At 38.3% G+C, this 12323-nt stretch overlaps 1 protein-coding gene across 1 annotated transcript in view; it reads right to left on the reverse strand.

The window, feature by feature from the left end:
• Positions 1-4502: 4502 nt before the first annotated feature.
• Positions 4503-12323, reverse strand: part of GRIN2A (glutamate ionotropic receptor NMDA type subunit 2A) — a 179295-nt gene continuing 171474 nt past the window's right edge. The window contains 3 exon segments of the mRNA XM_035548801.2: positions 4503-6592; positions 6595-6628; positions 8099-8337. Of these exon segments, the coding sequence (XP_035404694.1) occupies positions 4839-6592; positions 6595-6628; positions 8099-8337 (2027 nt within the window). The 3' untranslated portion in view covers positions 4503-4838.

Below are 12323 nucleotides of genomic sequence, written 5' to 3' on the forward strand. Positions count from 1 at the left end.
TAAATCCAGACTGAATCTAAGACCCTTAGATTCGTATCACAATTCCTGTTCTACATTGGTGAACCCAGGGAAGGAATAGTACCAAAGTCTTCACCAACAATGTACCCTAAGATGCATATGCTACACTGCAGAAATATAAAAATAGCAAGTTATTCTACAAGGAATAGATGCTAACACTCTTATTTCATGCTGGACAGTCACATGGTATAAAGAAAACAATGATACTGGCTAGATTAGAAGTACCGAAGAATCCGCAACAGACAGGTGCAACCTTAGTAACTACTTGAATAAGCACAGGAATCCATATGACCTGCAAGTTTTAAACTGTACTCACTTGCAGATTCAATTTAGCAGATTTCAAGGTTGGGGATAAATAGACCATTACTTTACTAAGCACACCTATTTGAAATGGCTAAGTTAGAAGCCTATAGCTTCTAAAAAGTCAACAGAAAGAGAGACAGAAATACTTTCAGGACACATCACCAGCATAACTGCTTCCAAGCCTTTGGTGCCCTGAACTGCCATCAGGAGGGAGCTTTCTCTCTCTACTTCTCTCCCCCAGCTGGTGACAGAAAGATCTTAGCTTTCCAGCACAGAAACTCAAAACTACATAGCTCTAGTTTTTGCTACCTTTGGAACTCTATAAGAGATTTATTTTCACCAGGAAAAGAAAAAAAACAGCATCAACAACAAAAAACACCCTGATTTCCCTTAGCTTTATTGTAAGCCTTAATTTACCTCGTAAGTGTTCCTGAAAGATCACAGAAAGAGAGACATGTTCATGAGATGCTGCCAAAACATGGTGAGCTGGTGGTGATTTGGTTTCAGTTTGTCCACAGCACTCTTTTTCCTAACCAAGCTTCTTAAATAGCAGAATAATGAATTCTGAGCAAAAGCTACCAAAACATTAAATGAAAATTTCCAGAAATACAAAGAACTCTTAATTTTCATTAATTTTATCTTATATATTAACGTACCTTATTTCCATGCTTTTAAGTTAGTGGGTGGCTACACTGCTCTATGAAACACAAGCAGAACACAAAATCCATTTGAAAGAAAAAGGAAATTTTACTGTGGTGCAAAGGGAAAGACAAAAACATGAAGAAATTCTACAATGTCTTTAAAAGAGGAAAAAAGCAAGAGGCAGGCATGTCTATGTAGCTGTTTTTACCTCCATGTACCTACTCCATTCCTCAGCAATTCAATATCCTGCCTCCATAAAAGTTGTCGTCCAGGAGCAGTGTAACACTACGGGACATGCTACCAAGAATGGCCCATATCATTTACAGCCTGATTCAGTTCCAGCTGGAGTCACGGGAAATCTTGGTGATAGGAATGACCAACAATCTGCTAGAGCTGTAATCAGGAAAATGTAACAAGTCACCAGCACCATCCAGAAAGGTACAGAAAGGATGGCCACTTATGCAGGAAGATTCTTTTCTCCTCTTCAAGAATAGCAGCAGCTAGAGTGAGAGAGAGGGAAATACAGAAAGTCTTGATCTCAGTGTAATTGAAAGTCAACGCAAATATATCAACAAAGCTCAGGCAATATTCAGAATTCCACACGTCCTACGGCTGAGCCTCACAAGCTGTGGCTTGTGGCTCTACTCTTAAAAGTTTTTCCTTCAACTTCTCAGCTTCATCTTCTTTACATGTATACATCAACAACCTCACCAGCTACTCATCTAAAACCCTACATTTTAGCCTTTTCTTCCCCGTGGATTCAGTCATAATATATGCCAAGATCAAAACCACAAATGCATGCAGATTCTTATCCCTCTACTTTCAGTATCTGCCTTTTTTTTTTTTTTTCTTATAAGGCAGCATTTTTTATTTCCATGTGAGCAACTGCTGTGCAACATTATCAGGTCTTCTGTCTGTCTCTTTAATTTGGTTTGGTGTGGGATTGTTTTACACATTTGTAGCTAATAACAAATCTCTACTGTCACCAGAAATCTGCTCAAATCAGAAACAGCAAACACTGGAGTATATTTCTTTTTAGTTAATTTGCTTGTACATTTCACAGAAGGATAAATCCACCTGGGTTTAGGATGTTTACATTTGGATTTCAACAGTTTATTTAGAAAATGTTTAAATTGGGAATTTTTCTTTCCCAGAACTTTACATACAGTATTTGTGTACATATTGAAGTATGGGTGTCTAGCTGGAGATAGAGATAACGTTACAAACAACTTGGAGTCAATATTTTGAGTGCTTTAAGATGATGTGAAAGACATAAGCCACCACTGAGCTTCACGATTCGCTTGGTAAACTTCTCAGCGACTTGCAAGCTAGTTTTTTGGTATGACACCAACAAATAGCCTGTCTGCTGAAACACACCAGGTGGTTCAAAATACTTAAGATTTTACTTAATCTACTATGATTTGGATGGAAAATGAAAAATTGCCTCAAATATTTTAATTAATTGTTACAACAATACTTATACCTTTAGTGCATTTGCCTTCCTGTAGACCAAAGACAAATATTTTATACACATGGGAGAGGGTTTTTGTTTATCAAAAGTAGTGTTCATCCCACCCATAAACATCCTAGCCCTGCTTAGCTTATACAACTATTCCTATGAGATGGGAATCTGCAAGGGCAGTCAAGGATCTTCTGTTTATAAGAACTGGAGCCAGTGAGGCACCAGAAAGCATATCATGTTAATGACGTCCAATAATTATGACCAAACGTTGAATAAGGAATACTCAGAAGATATTTATTCTGGACAGAGTGAAGACGGCCATAGATACGCTTTCTGAACATAGATGTAATAAGATATACTAAGATTTTTGGAAGCTGGGAAGGGATTTGGAAAGCCCAAATCCCAGTGCATTTCATTCCTTCAAAAATATCATCCTTCACCTTTATGGTGAATGTACAAATACATTTTTAAATACCAAGAACTCATTGTGGACTGTTTGGTAGTTAAAGCCAGCTCAAATCTGTTTAATTAAAGAATTGTAAACAAAAAATCAATAAGCCATATTTGCCTATCCCTATGCATCATCTATATTACTTCCCATTTGCAGCTCTTCTCTGAAGTACGCTACTCCACACTAACCAACTTGCATACTGTACCTCTGGCATGCAGATATACGATTACAGCTGATGTAAGTATGATTCTATTGAGAAGAATTTTAGTTTAGGGAAAAGCTAGGGTAGTATTTACATTTTCCAATTCACAGTGGTAATGGTTTCCCTGTTCACTGATCTTCAGTGAAATGTAAGGAATAACATTTGAATAATCTAAACTTCCTCTACACACAAAGAAAATAGATCAATTCTTAGAATAGCAGGAGAATGGCAGAGCACCACCTGTTGATGCTTTCAGTATTTAAATATATTAGCAATTTACTTCTTTAGTTTAAATAAAATTTACAACTATACACTCTACTCACGAAAGACTTCCTCTCATCCCTTCCACACTCCCTTATGGTTATAGGGTGTGGGGAAGGGTGTGCAGAACACATTTTGTTTCTGAAACATCCTGATTAACCTTTACTAAAAATAAAAGTCATCCTTGTTATGTGAATATCTTTGCATACCGGTGAGTGATGATACTATCCCTTAGCTGTGTGCACATATTCTATTTATACAACATGTTTGATTAGAGAGGTTAAGAAACTGGTCTGATGTTCAACAAATATGTATGATATTCCAGAAGGGACAAGTCCCTTATAAGGTGTTAATCCTTCATGGTGTATGCAAATAAACAGTACTGTGTTCCTTGCCGATAACACTGAACATATGGCTGTTGGTGTTTGATACTGTATTAACACCTTTAGTAATATTAACATACAGTTAATTAGATATCACTAACACGCTAAGAACAAAGAACTACTGTGGGTTGGGATTCGGTTTGGGAAGTGAAGAAATAAAAGAAATACTATACAGCCCTGAGTAATCACCAGTAAGGGGCAAATGCAAACTTACATACATATTAGGCCTCAAGGTTACTAATGATGTCCACAGCTCCACAATAAGTGACATATACTGATTGCTAAAAATATATACTCTGGATTAGGCAGTTGTGAATTTTTTGACAAGATGACTGCAGACTTTTCAATGAACCTAGCTTGTAATGGCAAGTGCATGTGAAATATAAGAAAAGCATTTGTACATTACCATTAATCAAAATCTACAGGGCTTCCTTTTGGTACACAGCAGTTCACATATTTGGGGCTATGGTCTTCCCATTTATTTTCTATCAGTCTAGAATGAACATATTAATTTTGTGCTAACACATTGTGTTTTATTGATTAAGGTTCTGGGGCTTGGAGGTGTTTTTTTTCTGATTTTTTTTTTCTTTGAAAATGGTCATGAAGCTAAAATATATTTTTGAAAGACTAGCTGTCTGTTCTCTTTCAGAGTCTTTTTTTTTTCTTTTAACTGTGCAAATGCATTCCTAATTCTTTTTGTCTGTGTCATAGTACATGCATACCATATTGCTTATCCAGTACTAAAAAATCATTAAACATTTCTAAGGACAAAAGTACATTGAATGATACTTAGCAACAGAAATTAGAATAACCGAAATAGTAAAATAATTAGATACAAAACAGCATAGTTGCCAACATATATTGGGGCTATTCCAGTACAGCTTGCCATTTATATAAAGTATACATAAATGGCTATTTTTTTTCTCCTTTTCAACAAGACATATTTCAAAAGGATGCTCTAGAGCATACTAGTTTACCTATTCATGTACAAAAGTACACTGAGAAAGGGAGAGGTTTACATATCATTTACTATAGCAGGATACTGTTAAAGGAAATATTCTCCCTCTAAGATGGTGGCAACTATTTTTCCCTATAGATAAAGTGTTCATGGAAAATTTAAACATCTGATTCAATGCTAGGCATTTTCTTATACACACGCCTATTGCTACAGGAATTTAAAACCCTTGGAGTTGAGTACACGCTATTCCTATTTGCAACATAAGGCAAAACATGCTCTGAAATGTACATGTCATTATGGATCCGACCATCCCTCGAACAGTATGATGCTGTAGACTTTATGGATGACCTTAAATAATTATCATTTCTTCCTTTGGATGGTAATGAATATTTATAAAGATCAGGTGGATTTCGCCTAAGAGATAAGTGCTGGTCGTCACGATACGAGTGCAGAAAGGGATTATCTTCTGAGTGAACAGGATACAGGGACTTGCTCCGCTTACTGTCCTCTAGAGCATGAGTTAAAAGTGAGGCTTTGTTGCTCAACAGTTTGCTTGAGGGAACACTAAACATGCTTGCATATGGACTACTTTGTAGAAACTTCTCTTTTTCTTTCAAGCTTATACTACGAGAAGGTCTTCCAATATCAATTTCCCTGGACTTATCAGCAATATTATCAAAAGAATGTTGCCTGCTAATCCTCAACTTGTTTTTTTTATGATATTGCAGAGCATTATTATGTGACCAACTATGTTCATATATTTCTTCAGGAAGTGATAAGTTCGTTGTATCCTGCAGCATCTGATCTTCCTCAATATCATAGAGGTTCCCCATCCGCAAGCATGCATCACATTTATAGGGAGATCTGCCTGAATAATGTCCCGTATAAGTGGGCAAATTAGAAAGACAGCTCCTACAGTGGGTGGAATTCTGTCTGTATCTATCATTCATGTCAACTAGGGAAGCATTTTTATCTTTTAAACTGTAATGCTTTGCATAAAGTTTATACTGGTCATTATTTGGAAGACTGTCTTCATTATGTAGTGGAGTCCTGTTAGCATGCTCTGCTTTCCTGTAGTTGTCATTGTGATCTTGATAAACATCAGGAAGTTCTATAGTTTCTGGAAGGACAATGTTTTCGATGTACTGAGGTGTGTCCAAGTGGAATCCTGGCTCGTTGTCAGCATCAATTGTGTAGATTTTATCCCGTGGAGAGCTCTGCTTGGTTTTCAGATATGTTAGTTCCACTTCACTACAATCTTTTGGGTATTTTGATGCTACTGTTCTTTTTTTAAAATTGTCCTTGGTTTTGTGGTGCTTGTTGTTATTTTCTGGTTCCATATGGCAAGTAGCTCGGCTTGATGTCTCCGATACATCTGAATGGACAATCTCTTCGGGAAGGTATCTTTGGCTTTTCACTGAAAGTTGCCTGTTTTCATCTGACCCGTTTTCCCTCTGGGAACCTTGGCTCTGACGTACAGATTCTTGACGTAAAGATTCAACAGATTTCCTCCAAAGCTGCCTGGGTCTGGAGTTCACTTTTGCTTCTGCTGTTACTGCTACCTCTACTGTATTTGGATTGGACTCATTCAACGTGAGAGGATGCTGACCTTGGAAAACATAGTTGTTAAGATTGTCCTTGTGCCGATTGCCTGGAAGTGTCTGCAGTTCACTCACATTTTCACCAAAAAAGTTGTCCTTTGTCTGAAAGGATCTGTTATCAGAAAATACCAAGTTTCCCTTATCCACGACCATGTCCATAATCAAGGAACCCCTCTGAATAAAATCAGCTGTTCTTTTGGGGGAGTTAATTCTTGAAGGATTGATATTGGTCATATTTTTTGCTGTTCGTAGTAGTTTTAACATGTTGGATTGGGAATTGGTCAAAGTAAAGTCAGGAGACTTCTTTTTTCTTCAATATGTACTCCATGAATGCAGCTGTAAATACCCTGTAATATGAGTAATATAAAACAAATTAAGTCACTAGATGTAAATTTAAAATACTTTCATTCTATTTTTATTGGCAGTAAAGAAAAAATAAACATTGCTTATCTAATTAATAGAAAGATTAAAAGTAGATATCTATCCTTTTGGCATTTCTTTTCATCTATTTGGAAGGATAATTTCTGCCATATCTGTTGGCAATGTAAAGGAGAAGGAATGCCAGTATTTTACAAACCAGTGGTCTGTGTTGGTCTCCCATGCATATTCCAGAAAAAAAAAAAAAAAGATTAGAATTGACCTCAGAAGGTTCCCTAATCCCATCACAAAATGTAACTAACCGTCAGTAATGGAAACACTATTATTCTAAAGCAGTGATTCAATTACCACTCTAAAAGAAGCCTGCACTCAAGCTATTTTCTTAGATATTATGGTATTCTTCACTTTCACTGAAATGAAAACGCTTCTTCCAGTCATGGCATTTTTGCTTTCCTGTTTCCTATCCTAGCACATATGAAAAAATCCTGATTCTTTCTAAGCCTGAAATTGAGTTCATTTTGAGCAAAACTGCTGAAGTCCATCCTGTAACTCTTACTTGAAATAAGTATTTTTTTTCACCAGAGAGGTTAAAATAATTTCACATGTAAAAGGCCAAAAGGATAAAGTTCATATACAAAATGTGGAGGAAAAAGTATATATGCCTTACTAGGCAATCTCCAACAGGCTAGGGCAGAGTATTTTTAATGCAGTTCCAATAAAGTCCAATTTATTCAAAAGGGTAATTTCAGTATATTTTTAACCAGTTAGGCAATTTTGTACCATTTTCAATTATCCTCAGCTATACAGAAAAATCTTGCAAAGTCCATTAGCTAATGAAAGTGCCACATTAAAAAAAAAATAGACAAGAAATACTCATTTGTCAAAAAATATAACAGAAAGCACCTACTTCCTTTATCTTACTATTCATGTAAGTTACTTGGATATGTAAATTCACTTTGGATTTGGTAATATTATCACTAAAAACTGTCTTACTATCTAACCAAACACAGTGACACTTGTGTTTGACCTTTTCTCATATGGGTTATCTGACTTCGCTATGAAGAAAAGCCTACATAAAAATTAGTCCAGTACTTTCATCACTTAAAATCCACTTGTTTAAGAAATACAAAAACCTGAGAGCTAATGTCTGTCATTAGCATCTCTACCTTTCTTTCATGAAAATTCCCCCTAAACATATTAGATTTCAGCATTTGATTATCAATTATCCTGACATATGATCATTCATACCCTAGAATAATTCAATGGAGAAAAGACTTCCCATGGAGTGCCATTACATCCTAAGGCCACTGATCACTTTGTTAATGCTCTAAACAAGTATTTCAAATGTCTAAGTGGGAATAAAAAAGAAAGGTGACATTTTAGGGAGGCAGGCTTATACTGCCTATTGAGTAAAGCAGGAAAATGAAAGCAATACTAACCCTGCTGATTGAGAACAACAATCCCGGTCTATCTGAGCAGATTCCAGTGAAGCAGAATCTAAGTTTCCAGTAAAATAAGTGTTCCCAGATAAAGGTTATTAAACTGAGTGCCATGGCTGCTGCAAGCATGTAAAACACTCCTGCCATGTTGTCAATATCCAGCTGGCTGCTCATGACTTCGTTCTTCTCATTGTGGCAAATGCCAGTCAGCCAAAGGGTTTCTAACTCTTCCATTTCCCCTAGGGACAGCAAGGAGTCAAAACAGTTAGAATGCAAAAATTAGTGCTCACAATATTAGAAAGCCTTTGCAAGTTTAAAAATACAGCACCTTTTAATGTCTCATTTGTGAAGCACTTATCTACTAAGTGTTTGCAAATGTAACAGATTTCACATCACAGCACCCTAGTCACAGATGTCCTCAAATTTCATTAATTACTTCCTAGAGCTGGTTGCTCTAGGAAGCAGGACCTATGATATTTTAACTTCTTCCTGCCTACTAACACTCGCACCACTTGTTACCAAGAGGGGATGCAGAGGGCTCCCATCCCAGGGGATTTGGAGCCCCATCCACCAGAGCTGCGGTCAGTGTCTGCTCAGACCCAGGAGGCTCTTCCCATTCCAGTCCAATAGATGCCATCACTGCTCCCACCCACAGGTCCTGCCAGTAGAAAGCCTGAGTTTGTACTCCAGAGGTGCCAATGCACACATGGATGCACGGAGACAACCTTACAGACCAGCACAGACAGCAGGGACAGCAGCAGCACCCTCATAAACACAAATTGCACTTGTGTAAGCACAGATGGCCTGATCCTCTTCCTCTGGTCCAGCTGATGAGGACTGAAGCTTGCTGGTGAAGCAGGCACACACTCCCATTTGTGTGATTCACCAATATTTACAGATCCCTCAACCACTGGCGTGGGCTAAGTCTGTCCAATATCCAGACTCTATGCCCCTTGCCCAGGCACTGGCTCGGTCCTTCCAGAAGTCCACTGTTGTGGTTTAGCCCGGCTGGCAGCCAAACACCACACAGCCGTTCGCTCACCCTCCCCCCTCCCTCTCTGGGATGGGGGAGAGAAACAAGAAAGTGAAGTCTGTGAGTTGAGATAAAGACAGTTTATTAAGACAGGGAAAAGAATAACAATAACAATAATAATAATAATAATAATAATAATAATAGTATTAATAGTAATAATGTGTACGAAATAAGTGATGCACAATGCAATTGCTCACCACCCGTTGACCGATGCCCAGCCTATCCCCGAGCAGCCGGCCCCCCACCCCGGCTAGCCACCCCTATATATTGTTCAGCATGACACCAGATGGCATGGAATACCCCTTTGGCCAGTTTGGGTCAGCTGTCCTGGGTCTGTCCCCTCCCAGCTCCTGCTGCATCCCTAGCCTGCTCGCTAGCAGGACAGAGCGAGAAGCTGAAGAGTCCTTGGCTTGGTGTAAGCACTGCTCTGCAACAATTAAAACATCAGCATGTTATCAGCGCTCTTCTCATTCTAATCCAAAACATAGCACCCTGCCAGCTACTAGGAGGAAAATTAACTCTGTCCTACCTGAAACCAGGACATCCACTAATAAACCACATCTGTATTTCCTCTCGTAGTTGGCTGCATTTTGGTAGTAGGTAAACTGATTCAGAGATTTAGTTTTTAATCACTTCCTGATCTACAAGCACTTTACAAGGAAATGATACTATTTATGAAAACTTTGTGCCCCCCCCTCCCCCCCCCCCCCCCCAATACTTTTATGGCAAAGAAATGACAGTCACCAACACTGGATGCAAAATTACCCAACGAGTTATGTTTGCAGGTGACACTAATGTACAATTGGAAATATGAAGCTTGGCTAGCATACTATACATGCATCAAGTGAGGAAATATGGATGCATAGGATATAGTCTTAAGGAAAGTCTACTGTGTTCCATACACTGCCTGCTTTCAGTAGAAAGCAACATTCTGACAGCAATGCCTGGGATACTTGTAATACACCCCTTTTTCTGTTTAAGTTTCTTTCATTTATTTATATATGTTTAAATCATGATTAGCAGTCTCTCTCAAATACAGTCCTTTTTGTGCTTTCCATCTGTTTTCCCCCAGAGCCCTGGGCAATGCAGTAAACACAAACCCTTCCCACCTCCAGTGCTCACTTCCAGCTTCTCTCTTGCCCAGCCCTGGACCTCTCCTTCTGCTCCCTCCGTATCCCATGGACCATTCTGTTTCTTACTGCAGCCTCCTTTGGCCTCTTGCTGCTGCTACTGCCTGCCTCCTGAGCAGCCGCAAGAAAATAAACAGCACCATCACGTCTGAAACAGCATTTGCTTTCTGGTTCTGGCTATGCAATATCTTACTGCAATTAAACCACTTCATTTACTCAAAGCTAAGGAAGCAGATCAACTCTCTCCCTCTGATGCATATTCTTAGTCTTAGCATCTGTTTCTCATAGAAGAGATTTGGCCTCAGATGAAGGATGTTATCATTTAGCAGTGATTGCTGCTGCCAACATGGACAGATGTGTGCAAGAAACTGCAATTGTTACTGCAAAGATTGTTTTTATCTTGCACGATATGACATTTTCAAGCATCATTGTTGTTCTACTTACTGTAGCATTGCATATACATACATGCCTTTTTACTCTGTTGGGGATATAGTCAGCCGAGTAATTTTATTATTATTTTTAATGGCATAAACTTCATTCTGTCTAGAAAATACACCAGGCAATACAGAGGACCAAAACCATTTAGGATATGCCTCCGATCTGGGGGAAGTACTTCCGTGCCACTGATCTGTAATTTTTACCATGGGATTAGGAAATGCATTTTCAGCACTGTAATCCATACATCATGGGAGTAAAGAGCAGGGAAAAATGGCTAGAAGCTATATTGACATTTCAGCTACCTTCAAACCAGACTATAAGATCAATGACCTGCTGTGAAAGAGCATTTTACAGGATAGAGTGCCAGGCCAACAGGAAAGGTGAAGTCCACTGACAATTTTCATGTGTGAGTTGGAAGTGGAAAACAAGACTGCAATGGAGAAATCGGTTCTCAGAGAGGGTAGAAGAAACATTGAAGCAGAAAGGACAGGTACTCGGCACTTTAGCAAAGGCATTTCACAAATTTTGCAAGAGCTTATTCAGTTCCTAGTTAATTCTGAGTTTTGTTTTGTGCTTGAAGCATGAATTGGACCTCTACATCTGAAAAACGCAAAGCAAACCTTCTCCCATGTTACATTGCTCAGTCTTCAAAACACCTTAGAGCATTCCCAAAGACAAAAGTCTATCCTAATGAATATTTAAAAGACTTCTAATCCAGGACATAGACACAATAAATTATTAACTGTAACAGTATTGATATTGCACACTGTCACTACATTGGTACTTGGGGTTTGTTGTTGCATTTCTACATCCTGGAACATTTGGATTTCTTTTGTTTAGTATATATGCAAACATACTAAACCTCAATGGACTGTTCCCCTTGTCTGTCTTCCAAGCCCTCCCGAGGTCTATGAATAAAACTCACAGAGGCTATGGAACAGTCTAAAGAGAGAGTGATATTTCTGGTTTGGGCATTATTAGCTGAAGCTCTGACAATCAGCCCTTATTAGTTCCCACAAGAAAATTCACATCTCCCAGGATTGTCAAACATCAGTTTGATTTGACTGCTGTGCCCTTTTACAGGAGGAATACAAACCCCTTTTTCATTAGTTTTCCATGCATTTCTTTCCCTTTGGCTTGTACATCTAAAGTGACTATTGATAATCCACTAACCTTTCCAAAAACATCACTGCAGAAACAAACCAAGCTTGTTTGAGTCCAGATAAATGACAGTGTCCTGGCAAGCTGTGAAGAGCAAAGCCTCCCAGAGTCTCACAGACCATGCTGTTGTAATAGCCCTTTCATTATATGTGACAATGACAGAAAAGACTGTTAATTAGTAGCCAAAAGTAATGTACCACAGTGTCGTAGATCATAAAGCACTCTGAATCATTGGACTGTCATATTTATGAAATTATGTAATCTAGGAATGGACAGATTAGGCTGGTAATTCTGGTGTGTATATATATAAATTACTCATTTCCAGTGTGTGTATATATATATATGTATCTATATGTGTGTATATACATATACACACACGTATGTATGCACACAGACACATAAACAAGTTATTCATTTAACTGGAATAACAGTTCAACACAGCTGACTCTATAAAACTGAAAAA

The sequence above is a fragment of the Cygnus atratus genome, chromosome 15, assembly GCF_013377495.2.
Source record: "Cygnus atratus isolate AKBS03 ecotype Queensland, Australia chromosome 15, CAtr_DNAZoo_HiC_assembly, whole genome shotgun sequence".
Lineage (NCBI taxonomy): Eukaryota > Metazoa > Chordata > Aves > Anseriformes > Anatidae > Cygnus > Cygnus atratus.